Consider the following 26,501-nt stretch of genomic DNA (forward strand, 5'->3'; position numbering starts at 1 on the left):
TGAAAGAGAGTATTCCAATCAACATTGTCAAAAGCCTTCTCTAAGTCTACAAATGCTAGAAACGTAGGTTTGCCTTTCCTTAATCTTTCTTCTAAGATAAGTCGTAGGGTCAGTATTGCCTCACGTGTTCCAACATTTCTACGGAATCCAAACTGTTCTTCCCCGAGGTCGGCTTCTATCAGTTTTTCCATTCGTCTGTGAAGAATTCGCATTAGTATTTTGCAGCTGTGACTTATTAGACTGATAGTTCGGTAATTTTCACATCTGTCAACACCAGCTTTCTTTGAGATTGGAATTATTATATTCTTCTTGAAGTCTGAAGGTATTTCGCCTGTCTCATACATCTTGTTCACCAGATGGTAGAGTTTTGTCAGGACTGGTTCTCCCCAAGGCTGTCAGTAGTTCTAATGAGGCCAAAAGTCTCAAAGTGTCCCACTTATCAGGCTCCGTTTAATGTCAAGGTAAGCAATTGAATGAACATAAGTGCAAGCACAGTATGCTAACTTTATACACTGCTTTCCTTTCAGAAGAACAGAATGGCTAGGTGGTGACATTAACTCTATTATTCCTTAATGTGAATGATGTGAGTTAACCACTACACCATGTTGTATAATTATACACCACCAAAATGATCCATCGAAGTTAGTTAAGTGTTCTGAGACGCACAACTGCTTTGTCTTCAGTGTATCTGCACAAAGTGGACAAAGGCAAGTGGGGTAAGGTATCCATCAATATAATTTAAAAGACATAAATACAACATGCATTATACAAAGTCATATTTCATTATTATATCACATACACAACTGTTTCTGTATGTAAAGAAAATACTGAGAGAGGTAGCACAGGGGTAGGGCATTAGACATGCATTAAGATCGACATGCAAAGCATACACAACCACTACCATTGTATCTTAGCAAAAAATCTTTCCAAGAATCGAAGAAAATTCTGGTCCCCTGTAAAATCATTAAGTTGGATGAAGGCTTCTACCTAATCACTTATTTATCAGGCTGGTGTGGTAATAGAAGACAGTAAACGGAAAGCCAAAGTTCTAATTTTATGTTTAAGAAATAATTCATGCAGGAGAACCATACGAATATACCACTGTTTGACCGTTGTACAGACTGCTGTAAGAAGGATGTAGTAATGGGCATCCCTGAAGTAGAGAAGTAACTGAAAGGGTTGAAAACAAGTGAGTCACCAGGTCAGAATGGAACAGCAATTTGATTTTACAGAGAGTACTCTATGGCTTTGGCCCCTTAATTGGCTTGCATTTATGGTGAATCTTCTGCCCGTATAAAGTCCCATGCGACTGGTAAAAAGCACAGGTGCTCCTATATATAAGAAGAGTAAAAGAACGGACCCACAAAATTACAGACCAATATCTGTAACAATGGTTAGCTACAAGATTTTCAATGATATTCTCATTTTGAAAATAATGCATTTCCTTGAGATGGAAAAGGTTCTGTCCACAAACCTGTGCAGATTTAGAATGCTTTGATCATGCAAAACTCAGCTTTGCCTTATCTCACACTATATCCTGTGAAGCATGGATGAAGGGCAACAGCAGATTCCAGATTCCTAGATTTCCAGAAAGCATTTGACACAGTGCCCCACAAAGGTCCAAGTATAGGGAACAGGTTTTTCAGACATACTAGTGGCTCAAAGAATTCTTAAATAACAGAATCCAGTACATTGTCCTCAACAGCAAGTGTCCATCAGAGACAAGGATTTCATCAGATGTACCCCAGGGAAGTGTGGTAGGACTACTCAAACTCTATATACATAAGCAATCTGATGGATGGGGTGTGCAGGAATCTGTGACTGTGCTGCTGATGCTTTGGTGTACAGGAAGGAGTCATTATTGAGTGACTGTAGGACGACACAGAATGACTAAGACAAAATTTCTAGTTGGTGTGATGAATGGCAGCTTGCTCTAATGTGGAACAATTTGAATCAACGCAGAGGAGTAGGAAAATCAATATTGTAATGTTCGAATACAGTAGTAGTGTGCTACTTGACAAAGTCAGATTGATTTAATAGCTAGGTGTAACACTGTAAAACAATGTGAAATAAAGCAAACACTTGGGAATGGTAGCAGGGAAGGAAAATGGTCAACTATGATTTATCAAGAGACTTTAGGAAAATGTGAGTCATATGTGAAGGAGACCATGTATAGAACACTAGTGTAGCCCATTCCTGAGTATTGCTTGAGCATTTGGGATTCCCACCAGGTCTTCAAGGAAGACATAAATCAATTTGGAGGTGGACTGCTACATTTGTTACTGGTACATTATTACCAAGATGCTTCACAAACTGATTTTGGGTATCTCTGGTGGGAAAAGACATTCTTTTTATGGAACACTACTGAGAAAATTTAGAGAACCAGCATTTGAAGCTGACTGCAGAGCAATTCTACTGCCACCAATGAAAATTTAATTAAGAACCATGAAGATATGATACAAAAAACTAGGGCTTGTAGGGAGGCATATAGATAGTCTTTTTCCCTTGCTCTATTTGCAAATGGAACAGGTAAAGAAATGACTAGTACTGGTACAAAACACCACCCGCCATACACCATTTGGTGGCTTATCGAGTATGTATGTAGGTGCAGAGGCAGGGCTCAAATCCGAATCCAGATGAAGGTTTTTCTTTGTCCGTATAAATCACTAAATATGAATGCCAGGAAAGTCCAACTGAGAATGATTTCCTGTACCACCCTTGTACAATCCCTCTGATATAAATTGAACAAAACAAGAATGATATACAATCTGATCTGGAGTGTGATATTTAATCTTTAGAACTAGTAGCACTGAACAAGTTAATCAACTGTGGTTTCTGAGATGCTAGATACCATGTAGCCATAACGCAGACATTGACCGTTGACTGAATATTTCAATGATGTCTTGAAATCTGACAATACAATGGTCATAACAAGCAGTATATACTCCAGTGAGAAATGAGCCCTGAAAGAGAAAAACAAAAGCACCAAAGACGCATAACGGAGATTTATGAGGTTATTTCCATGCGACAAGAAAACTGGGCATATGACAGCACCTAAAGATTCAGAGCTCAGACGAAAACACTGTAATTCTGTAAACCAGTAGTGGATCTCCATACAGGTGAAAATGAATGCCATACTGGCACCAAGAAGGAAGAGGAGAACTTAATCTAAATCGGATGCAGGATTGAGCTACAACATATCACATCAACTACTGTTTGAAGAAAAAGAAGAGAAGGAAGAGGAAGAAAAAGAACCCAAAGCTTAAAAGTATTCAAAATCAAACTTCTACAGTCCTCTCTCAGAGTGTACACCAATACGAAATTCTGACACACTTGTTATCCTTTATCTGATCTTATTTAATGAATGTGGCACTGGATATTTTAACTTCTTTTAATTGACCTTTTTCTCTGGTGTTAATTTTGAAATAGATTTCTTCTACCCATAAATTCACATTTCTATGGTAAAACTACACTAAATTCCTAAACATTAAAACATAATGCAGTACCAAGTGCATTGAACTCTGCTGTATTGTTGGAGCCTGTGCATCCCATTCTGCTGCAACTGCCAAGGCTAGTGGCTCGCTTGATACTTTGAACAAATTTCCTTTTGGTGTCTTCAGTTTTCTTTGATCAAGAGTAATCTCGTACAGACCATCATTAAACAAAATTCCTGTCCGCCTGTAGAATCGTTTTGGAGCTGCAAAACAAATGTATTAATAAAAAAATGAAATTATAATTTCTAAGCTAGATACAAGAAAGACAGAAGGGCTTATACACTTAATTATTGGTATCATAATGACACGAAAATATATCATTAGAACTACAGACCCCTCCCCTCATACCCATCCATCTCCATTTAAAATGCAGTACAACAAATCTGCTCATAAGCTTGTGATTAAAGTGACAGGTGACTATCTACATGCTGGCTTATCATATTTTGCCTGTCATGACATGAGAGGATTCTTATAAACAGTACTCTACAGCTTATTGTCTTTTCTGCTTCAGCAACTTAATATAGTGTCAGAAATGGTACTTGTAACAATTCTGTGTGCTGCATTGCATATTACATAAATCTCTATCTCCTTTCTTTGAGAGGAGATTGTGATAGGCAAAATGTTACAACAACATTCTACACAATTATTATTGTAGCCGGCCCCTCACCACGACACTACATCTACCGGCATTACCCCCACTACCTGTACGTTGTCTAGGAGCTGGGACATACCTCTATCCTCATTAGAGGTGCCAGTTTCCCACTACGCTGCAAACACACCACCTATAATGGTGTTATGATCACACAACTATTTTATTTGCCCGCGATCACATTGATAGACACGTGAATGCTCACAATCCATAACAGCATTATGTTCATATCAATACACCTGCATTTATAGGCTGTGTTGAGGCCTCCATCAGGCAGTTGTTCTTCGCTCCGGGCAATTATTCCAGCTACTTTTGACACATCTGTCAGAGCTTCATTGTCCATCTCTCCAGTTGTCAGTATCGCTGTGTTATCAGGAGTTGCCATTGGTTGATCCATTGCTCCCAACAGTCCTTGATGCCTGCCAATGGCATCCTCAGTTCATTGGTTCTGCACCCGTACCACTCTGTTGGCATTACATAGTCCCATATGACCCACTAGGTTGAATGTCTTCCTCCCAGGCACCGCTGATAATGCTCTCTGGCTGTTGGCCTTACCACATTCACGTGGCTGCCGCTGAATGAGCACTGCCTCACTGTGGCCACCAATGACTGCCTTCGTTCCAGTTCATTGGAGTACTGAAGTTGCTAGCCTTGCTAGACACTAGTCACGTCCGTCTCGCCGCAGCATCAATCATCAGACCTCTGCCACCATCATCCAGAGCATCACTATTGTTGCCAACTGATGCAACCATCAGCTCACCTGGTTACTTATGCTGCCAGCCATACCTGTACCTGTCACGCCCCTTTTGCCTCAGCTTCAGTTACCAGGTGCATGCCGCGTCCTACAGAGTATCACCAGATACCAGCTATGCCCACACCGCAGCACTACATCATGTTCAGACTATTCCTGGAGCAGCCCTCTGAGCAGCCTCCTGGAGCAGCCTGTACCAGATGTTACATATTGTTAACCACTGTGCAACACACTCTTGCAGATATCACCTGAGAACTGCTGTTTAGTTCCTGTGTCATTGCCACTGTACAAGAAAATAAAAGTTATAAATAAATTTGGTAATCAGTTTTTTACTGTTAATCCAAAGGCCATGGGTGCCAGGTTCAGTCTCAGTATAGATTTTATAATGAAATCATCAGGAATGGCGGCCAAAGGATTCCGCTACAAGGAGTCAACCTCATTCTGCCAAAAGCCTTGTCAGAAAGGGATGAGGAGCAGATAGAGGTTCAGGGCATCCTCTTATCACTCAGGTGTAAAGCTCCCCTTAAAAATGTGGAAGAATTAGCAATGATCAATGGTATGTAGATACAGAGGGAAATGAGAACTACTACATTAAAGACACAACACATATTTAAAGGAAATGTAGGCTAAAATTCAGAAAGTCTCACAACGATATCTACATTGGCAAGGATTCTGCATTAGTCTCCCATTTCCAGAAAGGGGACTGATAAAGGCAATATGAGCATGACAAAAGATTTAAAAGCCAAAGAATAGGTAATATTCTAAAAGTTGGAGTGTGCAATGTGAGAATTTTGAATTTGAGAATATCTGAAAGTGAAATGTAAGGTCTCAATGTAGCTGATGTATAGGTCAGCCAGAGAAGAAGGGAAAGATATCTGGTCAGAGGAATAATGTGTAATATCAGCAGCATCAGAAAATGGTGCAATAGAAGTAGGAATCATTAAGAATAGCAAAGCAGGGCATAGAATAAGTTACTGTACACAGTTCAGTGACTCATCAGAATGAAAACCAAACTAATGCAAATAACTATAGTTCCGGTAAATGTTCTGACATCACAAGCAGAAGACGTCAAGGTAGAGCCAGTATGTGTGTATAACTAAGCAGGTAAAGTGAAATGAAATTTAATAATAATAATAATAATAATAATAATAACAACAACAACAGGGGATTGGAACACTATTATAGGAGAAGGAACAGAAGGTAGACTAGTGGGAAAATATGGGCTTGACAATAGCAATGAGAGAAAATACGTCCTTGAGTTTTACAATATATTTCAGATAAAATCATAGCAAGAACACTGGCAAAAATCGCAAGAGGAAGTATACATGAAAAAGGCTATAAATGATAGTTAGGCAGAGATTCTAATGTGATATATTTGATTGTGAGGTGTACCCAGGAGCACATATAGATCGAAATTACAATCTAATAATCATGAAGAGTTAACTGAAGTTTAAGAGAATTGTCAGGAAGGATATATAACAAAATAGGATACTTGAGTATTCAGCAGCGGCAAAATCTAAAGTTCTTTGAAGATTTAGAATACTGTGATAACGAATACCTCAGCAGGTAATTCAGTTGAGGAGGAACAGACATCTCTAAAGAGTAATTACAGTAATTACAAGGGTAATCCCAAAAGTAAGGTCTCCTATTTTTTTTATAAGTACAGAACTGTTTGTGTGGCAGTTGGTCACACTGTTCTGAGGAGTGCTTCACGTGCTGTGGGTAAACATGCGAACGCCGAGCTGAGGCGCTCGGTCTTGGCTTAGCAGCCGTTGAGAATGGAGCTCCCATTGGATGTTACCGCCAAGTGCTAATTGCGCACAGTTATTCGGTTTTTGAACGCAAACGGCACTGCGCCAATTGAAATCCATGTACGGTGAGTCATGTATGGATGTCAAAAATGTTTGTAAATGGTGCAGAGAGTTTGCAGTCTGCCAGTAGTCATGACAACCGTCTTTTAGGATCGGAAAGGGGTACTGTTGGTTGACTTTATGCCCACTGGGACTGCAATCAATGCTGACAGGTACTATGAGATTCTGAAAAAACTCAAACGGGCAATTCAGAACCAGAGAAGAGGAATGTTGAACAAGGGCATACACATTCTCCATGACAACGCTCGCCCACACATCACTCGGCAAATCACTGCTCTCCTGCAACAGTTTCAGTGGAACATAGTCACCCACCCACCCTATAGTTCTGACTTGGCACCCAGTGACTATCCCCTGTTCCCTAAGATAAAAGAACATTTGGCCGGAAAGCGATTCAGCTCCAATGACGAGGTGAAAAAAGAGGTTCATAACTTGCTGAACAGCATGGTGGCGAGCTGGTATGACATGGGCATACAAAAACTGCTACAGCGTCTACAAAAATGCATCAACAGAAATGGTGATTATGTCAAAAAATAGCTAAATGTTCAAGCTGTAAACTGATGTAAACCATTGTAAAAATAAACAGGTCTATGTACTTATAAAAAAATAGGAGACCTTACTTTTGGATTACCCTCATAGTTATGTAAATATAGGTATAAGAAAGATAAACACAAGGAACCTGTGAGTAAAGAAAAGACGTACTTCAAGTAATTGACAAACAAAAGAAATACAAAAACGACCTACGAAAAAAGGGGATGCCAGAACATAATATGCCTGGGAATGAAATCAATAGAAAATGCAAGGAAGCTAAAGCAAAATGGCTGCAGTAAGAATGTGAAGAAATGGAAAAGGAAGGGAGGAAAAAAGGAAAGGAGGACAGATTGCATACAGAAATGTAAAAGTAACATCCAGAGAATTTAAAAGAATATGAGTCAACACTGAGAATGGTAAATGAGATGGAGAGAATGGACAGATGAAAAATAGTACACTGAGGATCTCTCCGATGAAGGAATTGTTGGTGGGACTGCGGTAACAACTAGAGCGATAGAAGATGAAATTAGTGATGATTTGGATGACATACAGGATCCAGTAATAAAGTCAGATTTTGGCTGAGCTTTCAAAGACTTACAATCAAGATAGATAGATGGGATGGAAAATATTTCTTCAAAATTTCTAAAATCTTTATAGAACTGGCAGCCAAACAATTATTCAGGTTACAGTTTTCAGAAGAAAGTCATCAGCACAATCCTGAAGCTAGCAATGGTAGATATAAAAGAGAACCATCAAACAATCTATTGTAGCTAGCCCCTAATCAGCCCATGGCTACACATAATTGCACATGCACTGTCCATGGCAGCGCTGTGAACACAATCACATGATTACACGCATATGAGTTCACTTGCCTTTATAGGCAATGCCGAGGCCACCAGCAGGCAGACGGCTTCCCTCTCTGGGAAGTTACATCAGGCACATCTTGTGGCCAAACTGTCAGACATTTACCGTCTGTCTTGCTGGCCTGTTGCCATTATCACATCCCAGGATGCCACTGCTGGTTGGTGTTGCTGACTCATCAGATCCATCACTCCAGAGCTACATCACAACTAGCTGGTCCACAGCATCATTGCATTTTGGGCAACACTCTGACAGTTGAGTGCCTCTTCCCTGCTGCACTACACCTGCTGATGCCGGCTCATATGGTTACTGATGTAGCTAGTCATGTTGGTTGGCATCCATGCCTCATGTCACAGAGTCGATCTCTGTACACCAGCCACACCCACATTGCAGCATCACTGAGCGTCATTCAAGCAACACACCACACTAAGTCCAGGCCAACATCCAGAAAACCCTTCTTTATTGTAATACCTTATGTTGTGTTACTGTTAACCTTGCACAAAGCACCAATGAAGATGTCACTGGGAACCATTGTTTACTTCCTATGCCTTTGGCTTCAAGCAAAGCACATAAAACTGGCAGCTCATCTATCGAAGTTGCTTACCAGAGTAATATACAAAAGAATGGAACAGAAAACTAAGGATCTGTTGTATAGTGATCAGACTGGTTTTAACCCTCACAATACCAAAGGGGGTTACTTTGTACCTACCTTTTGAGAATATTGTAATCTAGCCAGTTACTCAATATTTTAAAATTATGGAAAAAAATTTGTTTTTAATGAATTCTTCTACCAGGTTCCACAAACGTTTCGATTTTTTTCCATTTAAACTTAACCCAAAAATTTAAGTCTTAGTGGTATATGTTACTTTCCCCAATGACTGTCATATTCAATATTTTCAGGTTCGGGAAATTACTTAACATCAATATCTCTTTAAATACTAAGTTGTGGGCAAAACTCAACAGCAATTAACAAATTTTACATTTTTAAAGAATTTTTTCACAGTGCGTGTAAATTACCCTCCTTTGGCAGTACACATTGTTGAAAGTTTGCTGATATTGCTTAGAGTGTATTAAACAATATTTTAGGTTCTACTTACATATCAGTATCTCTTTCAAAAGCATGTTTTGAATATAACTCAACAATGATTAATGAATTTTGTTTATTTTTCAATTTTTTATGGTGGGCATAAAAAAACCCACACTTGGTACTGTGTGTTATAAAAAATGCATTGGTATGTTTAGAGTCAAGAAACGGAAAGGCACTAGCATTTAGCCATATTTATAAATTAATTTGTTATGTGGATGTAAAAGGACTTGTTCCACATCATTAGGATTTATTGTGCAAATGATCCACGGGACTCTAAACTAACTGGAGAGAGGAAGTTCTGAAGTTTAAATTGATAACAGAAGCAAGACTTAGAAAAGTTAAGATACTAGGTGTTTATAATTAAAGTGCAGTTACTCACAGAAGTCCAGTGTGGGCTGTAATTATTGCATGGCAGCAAAACTTGGTAGATTTACTAATGCGTTAACTCATAACGGACTAATGCTGGGAGGGAGGGAGGCAAACAGTTCCAATTTTGACCACCAGGTCCAAATCTGGTGTTGTGAATGTGCGAAAGACATACAGAAATTTTCACATATGTAATGGTTTAAGAAAGGAATGTGAGCAGAGCAAATCGAACAAGTGAGAAAGGCATAATGATGATTGTATTAAAAACTGCAGCTTACACACTTTGTTCAATATGAGCATCAGATGTCTATTAGATGCTGCATCCATAAAATGTTATCAACAGTTGCCAGTAGCAGTTCCATTAGAACCTGAGCAATATGTTCCTGTATACTGGGCATCAGATCAGAAAGAGACTGTTTGCATCCCTGGTAAATGCCCTTCTTTTTTAGATCTCTCCAAGTCAGGTGACCTTTCACCTTGCAGGCCATGCATCTGGCATCTTGCAAGGAAACAATGGTTCTCACACAGTTGCGCTCTTCCAAAGCAAGAATCACTTGCTCTAGAAGGAGGTCTCAATAATGTGTCGACATCAAGATGCACCTGACAGGCCCCTGGATGTATGCTGTTCACAGAAGAGTGGGCTGAGAATAAATGTGCTTGTGAATCCACACCAGACAGACATAGTGAGTGGAATGGCTTTTCAAGCACATCACAAAGTTTAACAATCCCCAAGTTCAGCAGTTCTGTGTATGAATTGCACCTTATACTGTAAAATGTGCCTGGTCACTCCACAGAATATTGTCTGGCCACATGATCCGTGTCAGAAGCTGAAGAGCAAAGTCAGAACATTGCTGCGGAAAATGAGATTTCGGTTGCTGTACCATACGGATCTTTTATGGGTACCACTGTAAAAGAGGGAGCAAAATTTTCTGTACTGTTAACCATGAGATGGACAATTCTCATGACACTGCACATGCACTAGCACTACACGGGCCATGTGCTGCATGATTAGTTACAGCAATGGCAACCTTATTACTAATTTATACTGGAATAGCACACCTTCCTCTTCCAGGTGCCACACCAGACTCACCAATGTTTCAATTTCATTGTCATCATCTTTAAACCATTTAATGATGCTGGACCTCTCCTCAGACATTTCCGTTGGTGATACTCCTTATAAAGTGCCAGATTTGTACCTAGTGGCCAAATTGGAACTAAATTTTTTTTTCCAGAGCAAATCAGTTCCACATTATCTCATTAGCATATTCGCTAAGCTTCACTGCCATATGATAATTGCAGTTCAACTGGACCTCTGTAAGTAGTTGCACTTTAATTATAATTCCTGGTACTTTCATAGGATTTGTTTATCTAGAGAAGAGTTCAGCAATGTAAAGTGGAGTACAATGATTGAAATCATCAGAAAAAAATGGAAATTTGTGGTAAGGTCTATAGGACCAAACTGCTGAGGTCATCTGTTCTTAGGCTTACACACTACTTAATCTAACTTAAACTAACTTATGCTAAGGGCAACAAACACACCCATGTCCGAGGGACGACTCGGAACCTCCAACGGGGGGGAGGGGGGGGGGGGGGGGCTGCGCAAACCGTCGCAAGACGCCTCAGATCGCACGGCCACCCTACATGGTGAAATCATCAGAAATATGGGCACTGCATAAAGAAAGATAGTTAATATACAATACATACAAGAACTAAGAGTGAACTACTCGTAAAAGAGTGGAAGACCGACGTGGAAATTCTTGGATTAAAAAGTGTGGAAGACAGGGATACAGCGTTTCTATTCTACCATTCAACGTGTATACTGAAAAAGCAATGAAATATATGAAATAAAGGTCCAGATGTGGGATTATAATTCAGGGTAAAAGGACATAAATGATATGATTCACTGATGACATTGCTACCCTCTGTGAAAGTGAGAAAGAGTTACAAGACCTGTTGAAAGGAATGTGTAGTCTACTGGGGACTGAATATGAAATAGTAATTCAAATAACAACAAAATAATGTTATGGGACAGATCAAAAAAATCCACTCACCAATCACCTGTAGCAAAAAACACACATAAAATGTATGTAAATGTGCAACCCTTTGGAGCCAGTGGCTCCTGGGAGAAGGGTTGAAGGGAAAGGAATAAGGATGAAGGAAAATGGCTAGCAAGATTTAAGAAATAGGGAGATTTATGAAAAAGTCACCAGAACCAGGGGTCAGGGAAGATATACTGGGCAGGATGAGATGAGAAGACTGATTATTGTTGCCTGCACTGGATGAGATTTGAAAATCTGAAAGCTTAAAGGTGGAAGATGGATAATAAGCAAAATAGAGATAACTAAAAAACAATGTGCAAGAGTCAATAAGAGCAGAAAGCTAAGTACATGGTAGACTGGTGGGGTAGGGGAAGGGGAGGGGGTCAGGGAGAAATAAAATAAAGTGGTGTGGAGTTGGGTGTAGGGATGTGAATGCGTGGTGGGGGGTAGAGAGATCAGAAAATAAAAGAGAGGAAAGGAAAGTAACAGTTACTGAAACTAAATGCTGAAAACACAGAAATTAACATAAATTTGGGCCAGGTGGGTGATGAGAACCAAGCACATGTTGTAATGCCAGTTCCCAACTACAGAGTTCTGAGAAACTGGTGCCAGGAGGAAGAACCCAGATGGTCTGTGTGGTGAAACAGGCATCAGCGACAGAACTGTCATGTTGTAGAGCATGCTCTGCACCCACTGTCTATGCCCATTCATCCTAGCTGATGAATTGGTGGTAGTGGTCGTACCAATATAGAGGGCTGAACAGTGTTTACATAAGACTTGGGGCTCTCACTCCGATAGTATATGTTTTTCCAGCTGCAGGGCTTATACGGGAGGTGGCAGGAGGATGCACTGAGTAAATCTTATGGTGGGGATGGTCACAGACATAGGAGCCATAGGGTAGGGAAATTGGTGCAGAAGGACCATAGGGTCTGGCCAGGGTATTGTGGAGACCTGGGGGGGAGGGGTGATGAAAATCTATTCTAGGTGTGGAGGACAACATGTCAGACAGAATGGACCTCATTTCAGGGTACGACTTAAGAAAGTCATAGCCTAGTCGAAGTATTTGATTAATATATTTAAGACCAAGATAGTGCCGAGTGACAAGAGGTGTACACCTAAGATGTTTTTGGGTGGGATCAGCAATACCAGAAAGGGAGAGCCAGCTGTGGAAAAACAAAAAACACATGTTGTGTACCAACTGTTATGCAAACACTGTCTCCCCCCTCCACACACACACACACACACACACCACACACACACACACACACACACACACACACACACACACACACACACACTAGTATGACTGATCAGCAATACCAGAAAGGGAGAGCCAGCTGTGGAAAAACAAAAAACACATGTTGTGTACCAACTGTTATGCAAACACTGTCCCCCCCCCCCCCCCCCCACACACACACACACATTAGTATGACTGCCAACAAGTTATCAATTAGGATGAATGGCCATAGACAGTGTATGTATTCTAGTAACAAACAATATCCTGTTGCACAGCATACTCCACAACATGACAGCTGTGACCTTGGTTCCTGTTTCACCACTCCCTCCTGACAATTTCTCAGAACTCTGCAGGCAGAAACTGGCATTACAATGTGTGCTTGGTTCTGGCCTAAATTTACTTTAATTTTGTTTTAGAAACAATTCCTTTTCTTTATTCATTTTTATTTACCTATCTGTCTGTTTCCCAACCCCATCTGTCTACCACGTACGTAGCTTTCCGTTCTTCTTGACACCTGCACAATTTTTTTTTTAACCAATAGTCTCTCATCTGCTTACTTCCCTACTTTTCACCTTTAAGCTCTCAGGTTTTCAAAATTTGCCCAGTGTAGATAGCAGCAATCAGTCTTTCCTTATCATTCAGTCCAGTAAGTCTACCCTCACATATGGGGTTCTGGCCAACTTTTCTGTAACTCTTCCCATTTCTCAAATGTTACCAGTCCTTTTCCTTCACCCCTCTTTCTTTCCCTTCAACCCTTTTGCCAGAAGCAGCCACTGTCCCCAAAAGCTTGTGCATTTCCACATCTTTTGTGTGTTCTCTCCTGTCCCTGCTTGGTGAGTAGAATTTTGATCTTTTGAATTATATTATATTATCTTTTCAAACACTACTTATTGTTGTAAATAGAGACAAAAGTTTGATGGGTAACAGAAATGAGATCAGTGACAAATTGACATCAAAATTGAGAGTTACGGAGCAGGGGAAGAAAATGAATTCTGCTACCAAGGAAGCAAAATAACACACAACAGATGAGGAAAGGAGGCTGGCACAGAAAGATGAAGCAGACTGGCAAAGGTACAGATGAATGCATCCTTTTTTCCCCACACTCTTCCTCTTCTCAATCTTAACCAGCCACCTCCTCTGCAACCACCTCCACCTTGCCCCCGGGATTCTAACTTCACTCTCTCTGTACCAACATCATATTTCCTGAATACCAACCCTCCCCCTCCCCTTCTCATCACTGTCATTGTCCATCGCACAAACTCAGCAGTGCCACTGCCCATGCCACATTCCTCTCCCATGAACCTGCTACCCCCCCCCCCCCCAAAAAACTACCCTTCCCCAACACTCCCTTTCATTTCCCATTTCCATTATCTCTCACTCCCTACACCTAACAACCCCTCATCACAGTAAAGCTGCAATTCAGGAACAGTGTATTCAGCCAGCAGCACACAGATGTACAGGTGAGTGTGTATGTGCAAGTCTTGTTTATATACCTTCAATGACTCAATGCCTCTACTATTTACTCCTAAATTATTTACAGATTAGTCTGCAAGCACCAAACACTGGCCTTAATTTGGGAAGGTAATTTGTGAAAATGTATATCTAAAGCACAACATTGCATGAATGTGAATAATGGTAAAGAAATGAAATGGACTGAACTGAAGCATTTGTGATGCAGTGTTACAATGGACATTGAAAATTGCATCAACTGACAAGAAATAAGCAAGTTCTCTGCAGAACCCTTGAGGAAAAGAATTCATCAAAACCAATAACCTGAAGAGAGGCTTGGATGATAGGGCATGTGTTACGGCATCGGGGAATAATTTCCACAGTGGTACAGGGCTAACTTTTTTATGTTTGTTTTTTGGGATGCCAGAGGGAGCAACATTGGAATATATACAACAAATAATTGATGTCTTTAGGTGTGATTGCTACTTGATACTTATGATGAAGGGATTGGCACAGGAGAGTTAAGCATGGCATACAATTTCAAACCAGATAAAAGACAAATGACACAAAAAAGGGACACAGTCCCACAAAAGTGACATTGCTTGCACCCCATTCTCTTCCATGAGATTGCTGCCGTATTGCATGATAAATTTAGAAAATGAGTTCTCTTACACAAATAATGTGATCAATCATGAAAGGATTTTAAGGTGCAAATTGTGGCCGGAGAAGAAGGGGAAAGGTTCTAAACAAAATAGGCTGATGACATTACTTTATTTGGGTTTCAATCAGCTACATTAATCTTCATTGTTCCACTTAAATGGGTTCTGTTTATACTGCACTACACAATGATTGTGACACTAGGTTGGTAGCAGTTTTGAGCTCAGCAGGTACTCACATATGGAGAAACTCTGCTCAACATCTAGACAAACCAATGGAGTATATCTTGTCAGCACCCATAAAGGCAATTCAGTGAAAGTGGCAAAGGTTTCCATATTTGGATTATCCTTTAAATTTTATTCGAATTTGTCTTTAGTAAATCCATCCAGGATGTCCAAAACACTTCAATGGAGAAAGTGGAAAACATGTAGTGTGCTTGATCAGTCAGCATGAGCCTGATGTTTGTATTGTGCTCCCCCTCACCACAGGTTCATAATCAGTCACTGAATGATTGCATTATTGTGCAGGCATTTGTCTTCTCAAGTTGGAACATTTTGAAAAGCACAGGTTTAACCCATTCACCAGATGATGGAAAAAATTAACACATTCAAAGCATATATCTGCAGTTCATTTGTAGTTACATCTAAAATGAAACCCATTTCATGTTTGCTGACCACCTCTTTTATTTTCTCTAAAATGTTCTCATAAATTGCTGGTATGTAACTTTCTCTCAGAGCACTCTCATCTGGTACACCTCTGTGTGTGTACTTTTCATGAAATGATTTGAATACAGGATTGTTTACCTCATGGATTGGAATTGGTAATTGGATTAATGCCACGGCAAGATAGGCACTAAATTCATTCAATTATTGCTGCTTTTCACATCCTGAAGCAAAGGCGTGTATCAGAGTATAGTCTGCTTAGGTTTTGACTTGTGTTCAATGTTCTTTAAATGTTTGTTGTTACTGTTTCATTCACTTATTCTGTTTCTTCTATGCTTGTCACCAATTGCAATTTGTACTTCACAGGTAGCACATCACAGAATAATGCCATCAATTTTGATCAACTGAATCTCCAATTATTCTGTTGGCATAATTTTCTTATGAAAAATCCATTCTGGGAAAACACTAACATGGCCACCACGACATATACAGTTGATGGATGGCAACTGTTAATTCATGCCAGCACTAAATGAATTTAGATTTCGGCTATTGCAGCATCACTACTTAGATTTTATTTGATTTCACACCTACAGACTGGCCATTGTTGTTAGCAGTATGACTAATTACTGGTGCTTTCCATACATTATATTAAAATATTTACCGACCACTGTTGACTTTTGGTTATACAAAATCTTAAAGTCCTTTCCAAGCACAGAAAAGAAATTTTATCTAATCCATTAAAACACAGATAAAAGTGGGGTGGAGGTGAGAAGGTGCTTAAGCATGAAGTGGAAGGGAAAAAAAGGAGCAAAATGTAGTAATCTCACAAAAAGGTGCAACAAATTGTGCTCGTTTTGCTTCATATCGTGTCCCCACATGCATATACTGACCTGTCTGGATGAGAATAGATATAATTTTGGAAAGACGCTGCACCTTAAAATCCCTTCTTTAATGATCAGAGCAGATCAGTGAAAACATGTAACAATAACATAGTAGTTTGTGAAATAGCAATCACAGAAGAAATGAAGTAACAAAATTAACAAACTTAGTCACACCAAAGCGAGAATCTATACAGAATCAAAATTATGTTGGTAGACAGCGTGACTAGGCATAACCTCAGTAGTAGGTAGTCTAGGGTGTTCACTGTGTTGACATTGTTATGTACTAGGCCTACCTGTAATGACGTAAAAATTAAGATACTTGCATGAAAATAAATTTATTTTCCCATGTCAATGTCTTCAGCAGAGCTTCCAATGACTTGGGTTAATTTCACGTTCGCCCCCTCCCCCCTCCTCCTCCTCCTCCCCCCCAAGACCTTGAATGTCACCTAGTGATAAACTTTCTGGTAGTGATAAATAGTTTTTTAATGGACGCGCCTGCTGGGATACGAATGCAAAAGTACTGCCGTACAGACTATTTTTACTTAGTTACTGAGAAACGGTGTGCAACATTCGTTACATAGACTACAACGTGATGCAGCAATAGACAATCTTATTTACCAAACTAATAATCTTAAAAAAAAAAAAGCTTCCTTCCTGTATTACTTCATACCACAATAATTACTTTCTGGTAAACAAGAAAATGACTCTCTGAATACTGTCTAGGGTTCAAATGGCTCTGAGCTCTATGGGACTTAACATCTGAGGTCATCAGTCCCCTAGAACTTAGAACTACCTAAACCTAACATAAGGTCATCACACACATCCATGCCCGAGGCAGGATTCGAACCTGCGACCGTAGCGATCGCGCGGTTCCACACTGAAGCGCCTTGAACCGCTCGGCCACAGCGGCCGGCACTGTCTAGGAAGTTGGGCTTAGGCCGTAGACGTTATTATATTTGTATTAAACAGTCTACTAACACCGTGCAAGACGACAAATGTTCTTCAGTTGGAAGACAGTTTGTATAAATACTGATAAAAAATGGTAACATTCAAAGGAACAACTAACACATACCAGACGCATAGAAGCGGGGAAAGGTGAAGGGTTGTCGTAATCCCAGTGTTATGACTTGCCGGCATTTGAGAAGTTTGTGCATATTTAAATTTTGTTTACATTCGCCACTTGGTACATCTTTGAAGTAGGAACTTGCAACATCGACAGGTTCGCCAACGTGTGAAAGATGTGACTGTGTAATGACGATATTTCGATGCTTTTTATAGCTCATATTATTGCAAGGAATTCACAATTCGACAATCTTACATCGTAATTGATACATTTGTATTGAAAATCAAACAGAAACGGGCAGAAAAACTCCATACAATTTCAACACTCCACATAACGAATTCATAGTCATGACATGTGCATGTCATCTTCGGCATAAATTGTTGGCCTTGTGAGTGAGTTCAAGGGCACGGGGAAAAATTTGTAAACATGACAACAAGAATGTGATATTTACATTATAGAATTCCAGAAAACACGAATTATCCAATAAGTTTGGACATAGGAGACAATATAAGTGTAAGTTTCAAATTCTGAAGGTGTCATTTAGTGTTCATAGTTTCAAAACATTAAAATTTCTGGTTTGCTGTTTTGCTTCAACTATTTTTCAAACAATAAATGAGCTAATATTTAAGGAAAGAGATATATTACTTCAAATTATACCGACAAGACTCAATATCAGTATTTTTATTCACATCAAGTATTTTGTACCAGTTTCAGAAATCGGGACTCCCGGACTAGGTAACGGTAGGCGCTCTTTAATTTGTACTCAACACCGGTCAACCAGTATTTTCAGCTAAATTCACGATTATCCATCCTGTCCTATTTATATTATATAACGGTATTCAGGCGTCACACTATAATGGAAACCATATAGACCAATTTTTACCAAGCAAACGTATGTCTATATTCCGGAATACTGATAAGCAATCTTTTCACGATAGTTTACATTTGTAGTAATATTTACAGTAGTGGTATAGTACGTAATTTTATTTGTGTACAGGTTTACTATAAGCTAGTTTATACAAATTTTTCAAATGCTTTACCGGTATTGTTTTTCTTTTAGATGGACACATTTACTGGTAATGTACATACAACAGACTGGCAGCTATCAAAAGATAATGTTTCAGAGAGGATTCGTATGTTGCACAGCACTTCGCAGTGGAGTGACTGTTCTTTCAAAGTGGGTTCACAAACTCAGTCACAGGTTAGTTAGTCTATTATCACTTATAATGATATCAGATGTTGCTGTATCATTTGTCCCTCTAATAATAAAAAGAATTTTTTGATACCAGTCATTTTTGTGCAGACAAAAATCATGGGTAACGATAATGAGTTTTGACATAGGTAACATTGCAATAGTCAAATGTTTTTATGATGTTAAAAGACAGCCCACAAAATGATAGCATAAAATTTAATTCTGAGGTATTAAAATGTTCTGCTAAGAATTACATAGGACACCCCCACCCAGTAATACATTTCTTGTAGTTGATGTACATTATATGCACATAACATACTAGTTGTAAATTTATCGACTATGTAATACTGCTTTTATGAATTTATGTTGCAGTTATAGTTATTTATATCAAAAAATGCATTAAGAATGTTATGAATGTAACATCTTGCTATACTGCTGATCAGTCTGTCACCACAACCTTTATTTCATGTTGAAATTCAGGCTCTTAGGGTACACTACAGATCAGTCAGTCAACACAACAAAGCTTTAGAAGAGTGACACTGTCACATTCTAATCAAAACTATTGCTGAAGCATATTTATTTCAAACAAACTTGCTTTAATATCATACGTTGATATCTGGAATGACTGCATATTTATGACATTAAATTAATAGAGTTTTTGTCTGAAATTTATTTGTCAGTCATAATTACAAAAAAGGGGGAGCGAGTAATTTAGTTGATGTAGAAGATTAATATGTGTTATTTTAATATAGGTCATTTTTATTATTATTCTGTTCTCGAATACTAAATGGGGTGGCACTGTGACCTGACATCCTGGAGAGTTGGGTTTAAATACCAATCCTGCAATTGAAATGTAGATTTTCAAAGCAATTGCTTGAATTTAAAAGATGAAGGATGATTTCTCACACTATTCTTGTTTAATTTGAGCATGTGGTCAGACTCTAATAACCATATAATGTATGAAATTTTAAACCCTGATCTTGCTTCCCTCCTTTTTCCTTCATTCTCTCATTTTCTATCATTTTGTTTTGGACGTTCTAATTTCATACTGTGGCTTTGTTTTACAAATCTGCACAACAGGACCTAGCAACAGACATATATAAGCATGATATTGTTAGATGACTGTTCCAGGTAACCATTTCTCATTTGCCAACAGTTAAAGGTATCACTGGTGTTACTAGGTGGATCTGTAATTCTGTTAGAAACAGATTATTTGTTTGTATTGAATCTATCCTCACTACATGAAGAAGAAAGCTGTCAGATTACCCACTTAGTGACGGAGATACACTATGTCGTCAAAAGTATCCAGACACTCCCAAAAACATACGTTTTTCATATTAGGGGCATTCTACTATCAGGTACCCCATATCAGCGACCTCAATAGTCATTAGGCATTGTGAGAGGGCAGAATGAGGCACTCTGCAAAACTCATGGACTTCGAACATGGTCAGGTGATTGGGTGTCACTTATGTCAGATGTCTGTACGTGAGATTTCCACATTCCTAAACATCCATAGGTCCACTGTTTTCTATGTGACAGTGAAGTGGAAACATGAAGGGATATGTACAGCACAAAAGCGTGCAGGCCAACGTTGTCTGTTGACTGACAGAGACCGCCGACAGTTGAAGAAGGTCATAATGTGAAATAGGTAGACATCTATCCAGACCATCACACAAGAATTCCAGACTCCGTCAGGATGCACAAGTACTATGACAGTTAGGCGGGAGGTGAGAAAACTTGGATTTCGTGGTTGAGCAGCTGCTCATAAGCCACACATCATGCCAGTAAATGCCACAAAATGCCTCGTTTGGTGTAAGGAGCATAAACATTGGATGATTGAACAGTGGAAAAATGGTGTGTGGATTGACGAATCATGGTACACAGTGTGGCGATCCAATGGCAGGGTATGGATATTGCAAATGCCCAGTGAACATCATATGCCAGGGTGTATAGTGCCAACAGTAAAACTGAGAAACGCTGGTATTATGGTGTGGTCATGTTTTTCGTGGAGGGGGCTTGCACTCCTTGTTGATTTGCATGGCGCTATCACAGCACAGGCCTACATTAAAGTTTTAAGCACCTTCTTGTTTCCCACTATTGAAGAGCAATTGACGGATGGCGATTGCATCATTCAGCACGATCGAGCACCTGTTGATAATGCATGGCCTGTGACGGAGTGGTTACATGACAGTAACATCCCTGTAAAGGACTGGTCTGCACAAGTCCTGACCTGAAACCTATAGAACACCTTTGGGATGTTTTGGAAAGCCGACTTTGTGCCAGGCCTCACCGACAGACATCAATACCTCTCCTCAGTGCAGTAATCCATGAAGAATGGGCTGCCATTCCCCAAGAAACCTTCCAGCACCTGATTGAATGTATGCCTGTGAGAGTGGATGCTGTCATCAAGGCTAAGGGTGGGCCAACACCATATTGAATTCCAGCGCTACCGATGGAGGGTGCCACAAACTCGTAAGTCATTTTCAGCTAGTTGTCCAGATACTTTTGATCACATAGTGTATATATGAACTGTATATAAAAGAATAGTACTGTATATTTGTGCTCTAAAATATTTACAACATAAACAAAAATGATATTTCGATAAATATTAAAAGATAGTCCTAGCTCGCATGGTGCTCTTCATTGGTTCAAGAGAGATATTTCACTGGGTTGGGCATTATCAGGTTATCTCCTGCAATGTGGGTTGGAGATAACCAGATGAAATGGATCATTTTTGATCCAATAATGAGCATTTTGCAACCTAAGACTGTTTGTTTTTGGTATTAATCACAATATAAGGTTACTGTGCCACCACACCACAATGGACTGGAACAAATTTTATTAACAAATTTAGATAATACATCACATAACAAGTAATAAAGATATGGACAATTGCCAACACAAATACGTAAAGATGTAAAATATCAAGTACTTATACATCTAGAAAATGAGAAATACATACCAAAATTAACAACTGCTACCATGAAAATGTTGCATTTTCAGTTATTTACAATGAACCATGGACCTTGCCGTTGGTGGGGAGGCTTGCGTGCCTCAACGATACAGGTAGCCGTACTGTAGGTGCAACCACAACGGAGGGGTATCTGTTTAGAGGCCAGACAAATGTGTGGCTCCTGAAGAGGGGCAGCAGCCTTTTCAGTAGTTGCAGGGGCAACAGTCTGGATCATTGACTGATCTGACCTTGTAACACTAACCAAAATGCCCTTGCTGTTCTGGTACTGCAAACGGCTGAAAGCAAGGGGAAACTACGGCTGTAATTTTTCGCGAGGGCATGCAGCTTTACTGTATGATTAAATGATGATGGCGTCCTCTTGGGTAAAATATTCCGGAGGTAAAATAGACCCCCATTCGGATTTCCGGGCGGGGACTACTCAAGAGGATGTCGTTATCAGGAGAAAGAAAGCTGGCATTCTGCGGATCGGAGCGTGGAATGTCAGATCCCTTAATCGGGCAGGTAGGTTGGAAAATTTAAAAAGGGAAATGGATAGGTTAAAGTTAGATATAGTGGGAATTAGTAACGTTCGGTGGCAGGAGGAACGAGACTTCTGGTCAGGTGAATACAGGGTTATAAATACAAAATCAAATAGGGGTAATGCAGGAGTAGGTTTAATAATGAATAAAAAATAGGTGTGCGGGTAAGCTACTACAAACAGCATAGTGAACGCCTTATTGTGGCCAAGATAGACATGAAGCCCACGCCTACTACAGTAGTACAAGTTTATATGCCAACTGGCTCTGCAGATGACAAAGAAATTGATGAAATGTATGATGAGATAAAAGAAATTATTCAGATAGTGAAGGGAGATGAAAATTTAATAGTAATGGGTGACTGGAATTCGAGAGTAGGAAAAGGGAGAGAAGGAAACGCAGTAGGTGAATATGGATTGGGGCTAAGAAATGAAAGAGGAAGCCGCCTGGTAGAATTTTGCGCAGAGCATAACTTAATCATAGCTAACACTTGGTTCAAGAATCATAAAAGAAGGTTGTATACATGGAAGAAGCCTGGAGATACTGACGGGTTTCAGATCGATTATATAATGGTAAGACAGAGATTTAGGACCCAGGTTTTAAATTGTAAGACATTTCCAGGGGCAGATGTGGACTCTGACCACAATCTATTGGTTATGATCTGTAGATTAAAACTGAAGAAACTGCAAAAAGGTGGGAATTTAAGGAGATGGGACCTGGATAAATTGAAAGAACCAGAGGTTGTACAGAGTTTCAGGGAGAGCATAAGGGAACAATTGACAGGAATGGGGAAGAGAAATACAGTAGAAGAAGAATGGGTAGCTTTGAGGGATGAAATAGTGAAGGCAGCAGAGGATCAAATAGGTAAAAAGATGAGGGCTAGTAGAAACCCTTGGGTAACAGAAGAAGTACTGAATTTAATTGATGAAAGGAGAAAATATAAAAATGCAGTAAATGAAGCACGCAAAAAGGATCTCAAAAATGAGATCGACAAGAAGTGTAAAATGGCTAAGCAGGGATGGCTAGAGGACAAATGTAAGGATGTAGACGCTTATCTCACTAGGGGTAATATAGATACTGCCTACAGGAAAATTAAAGAGACCTTTGGAGAAAGAAGAACCTCTTGCATGAATATCAAGAGCTTTGATGGTAACCCTGTTCTAAGCAAAGAAGGGAAAGCAGAAAGGTGGAAGGAGTATATAGAGGGTCTATACAAGGGCGATGTACTTGAGGACAATATTATGGAATTGGAAGAGGATGTAGATGAATATGAAATGGGAGACACGATACTGCGTGTAGAGTTTGACAGGGCACTGAAAGACCTGAGTCGAAACAAGGCCCCCGGAGAAGTCACAGCTGCAAAATACTAACACGAATTCTTCACAGACGAATGGAAAAACTGATAGAAGCCAACCTCGGGGAAGATCAGTTTGGATTCCGTAGAAATGTTGGAACAAGTGAGGCAATACTGACCCTACGACTTATCTTAGAAGAAAGATTAAGGAAGGGCAAACCTACGTTTCTAGCGTTTGTAGATTTAGAGAAAGCTTTTGACTATGTTGATTGGAATATTCTCTTTCAAATTCTGAAGGTGGCAGGGGTAAAATACAGAGAGCGAAAGGCTATTTACGATTTGTACAGAAAGCAGATGGCAGTTATAAGAGTCGAGGGGTATGAAAAGGAAGCAGTGGTTGGGAAGGGAGTGAGACAGGGTTGTAGCCTATCCCCGATGTTATTCAATCTGTATATTGAGCCAGCAATAAAGGAAACAAAAGACAAGTTCAGAGTAGGTATTAAAATCCATGGAGAAGAAATACAAAATTTGAGGTTCGCCGATGACATTGTAATTCTGCCAGAGACAGCAAAGGACTTGGAAGAGCAGTTGAACAGAACGGACAGTATCTTGAAAGGAGGGTATAAGATGAACATCATCAAAAGCAAAACGAAGATAATGGAATGTAGTCGAATTAAGTAGAGTGATGCTGAGGGAATTAGATTAGGAAATGAAATACTTAAAGTAGTAAATGAGTTTTGCTATTTGGGGAGCAAAATAACTGATGATGGTCAAAGTAGAGAGGTTATAAAATGTAGCTTGGCAATGGCAAGGAAAGCGTTTCGGAAGAAGAAAAATTTGTTAACATCGAGCATAGATTTAAATGTCAGGAAGTCATTTCTGAAAGTATTTGTATGGAGTGTAGCTATGTATGGAAGTGAAACGTGGATGATAAATAGTTTAGACAAGAAGAGAATAGAAGCTTTCGAAATGTGGTGCTACAGAAGAATGCTGAAGATAAGATGGGTAGATCGCATAACTAATGAGGAGGTATTGAATAGAATTGGGGAGAAGAGGAGCTTGTGGCACAACTTGACTAGAAGAAGGGATCGGTTGGTAGGACATGTTCTGAGACATCGAGGGATCACCAATTTAGTATTGGAGGGCAGCGTGGAGGGTACAAAACGTTGAGGGAGACCAAGAGATGAATACACTAAGCAGATTCAGAAGGATGTAGGCTGCAGTAGGTACTGGGAGATGAAGAAGCTTGCACAGGATAGAATAGCATGGAGAGCTGCATCAAACCATTCTCAGGACTGAAGACCACAACAACAACAATGAAAATGAAGTTCAAAGGATACTGCCTTAATCATAGATAAAATAATGTAAATTTGACGTAACTGCAAAAGAAGGAAGTAGAGTACCATACAATTAAAATATTCCATGTGGTTGTTTTTGGATGATGCTGTTTTGAGAGTGCAATGCCAAAAGACAGTATCAAAATGCAGGAACACCTGCAGAGAATCAACAGTTAGTGCAGTGACTGTCAGCTGTCAATCACTCAAGAAAAGAAAAGGAACCTCCATTATCGTACACCACTTTCAAGTGAGTGATAATTTCTTTTTCAGTGAAATTATTGTCTTGTGAAACACTGTCCATTTCCATTGACCGAAGCTGCTGTTACTCAGAACTGATTGCGAACATATAGACAAACAAGACAAGCAATAGGAATGTGCTGTGGGTGTGTACACTTATGCAGTTATGTGACAGATTGACACAGAATCAATTGTGTGATATTTTTGTTCAGTGACGATATTGAAGTTAGTGGTTCAGTCAATCTGCTGTAACCATTTATGTCACTGTTGACACTACATGGTGGCTGCAATACTAATGAGAGTCTGTTCTGTAGCTTAGCTTAAGATGTTGGTTAGGTTGGAGTTTGAAAATGGAATGACATGAAATGATGTCTGTGCAAGTACGAGGGTTGACTGAAAAGTAATGCCTTTGCCTTCGTAACTCTTCAACAGTTGCCAGCATTGGCATGCCGCAGGTACTGGCTTCGTCTGTAGTCTCTTCTCTACGGCTCCAGTTGGTGGGAAGCCTTAGCATTGAACGGTTGTGTTGTTACAGTGCAAAGTATGGAACCCTGTGCAGACGGTCGGTCAAAGCTGTTTAAGCAACGTGCAGTCATTGAATTCTTGACAGCAGAAGGTGTCACATCAAAGGAGATTCAACAGAGAATGAAAGCAGTTTATGGTGATTGTGTTGATGTGAGTACTTTGCGTCGTGGGGCAAGTAAGTTTAAAGATGTTGAGGCGGGAACATCTGTCCTGTGTGACAAACCAAGAGTTGGACGTCCTGTGACAGCAACCACCGAGTTTCACAAGCGAAATGTTGATGGATTGATTCAGGACGATCGTCATATTACTTGGAGAGAAATTGCAAGCACAATTGCCATTTCACAAGAATGTGTGGGTTACATTACTGCTTTGCTTGGCTATCTGAAGATCTGTGCACGATGGGTACCCCAGATGCTGACTCCTGTAGTGAAAGCGCACAGACTTGAAATTTGCCAGGAACTCCTCTCGTGTTACACGAATAAAGGTGGCACCTTTCTCCATTCAATTGTTATGGGACAAAACATGGATACACCATTACGACCCGGAGCCAAAACGTCAGTCTATGGAATATCGACACAAAGACTCGCTGCAGAAAAAGAAATTCAAGACACAACCCTCAGCTGGAAAAATCATGCCCACAGTGTTCTGGGATGCGGAGGGTGTTAACCATTTTGATTTCACTGATCGTGGAACAACAATAAATTCAGGGTGTTACATCACAATATTGCGAACTCTGAAATGTTGGCTAACAAGGGCCCAAAAGGAAAAGGGAAATGTTTTCCTGCAGCATGACAATGCCAAACCACACACCTCACACGTCACCACTGCAGAA

General features: G+C 39.8%; 2 protein-coding genes across 2 annotated transcripts in view; one reads left to right on the forward strand and one right to left on the reverse strand.

Annotated features, from left to right (window-relative positions):
* The window catches only part of LOC124612744 (ATP synthase mitochondrial F1 complex assembly factor 2), a 37,156-nt gene extending 19,326 nt beyond the window's left edge, over positions 1 to 17,830 (reverse strand). Inside the window, exons 1-2 of the mRNA XM_047141127.1 lie at positions 17,605 to 17,830; positions 3,507 to 3,697 (exon numbers count right to left, since the gene is read on the reverse strand). Coding sequence (XP_046997083.1) covers positions 3,507 to 3,697; positions 17,605 to 17,815 — 402 coding nt within the window. The 5' untranslated portion in view covers positions 17,816 to 17,830. The remainder of the gene's footprint in view (positions 1 to 3,506; positions 3,698 to 17,604) is intronic.
* A 156-nt stretch (positions 17,831 to 17,986) lies between these two features.
* LOC124613176 (BTB/POZ domain-containing protein 6-like) overlaps positions 17,987 to 26,501 on the forward strand; it is a 32,948-nt gene continuing 24,433 nt past the window's right edge. The window contains exons 1-2 of the mRNA XM_047141813.1: positions 17,987 to 18,108; positions 18,656 to 18,796. Of these exons, the coding sequence (XP_046997769.1) occupies positions 18,656 to 18,796 (141 nt within the window). The 5' untranslated portion in view covers positions 17,987 to 18,108. The remainder of the gene's footprint in view (positions 18,109 to 18,655; positions 18,797 to 26,501) is intronic.

Source organism: Schistocerca americana, chromosome 4 (assembly GCF_021461395.2).
Source record: "Schistocerca americana isolate TAMUIC-IGC-003095 chromosome 4, iqSchAmer2.1, whole genome shotgun sequence".
NCBI lineage: Eukaryota > Metazoa > Arthropoda > Insecta > Orthoptera > Acrididae > Schistocerca > Schistocerca americana.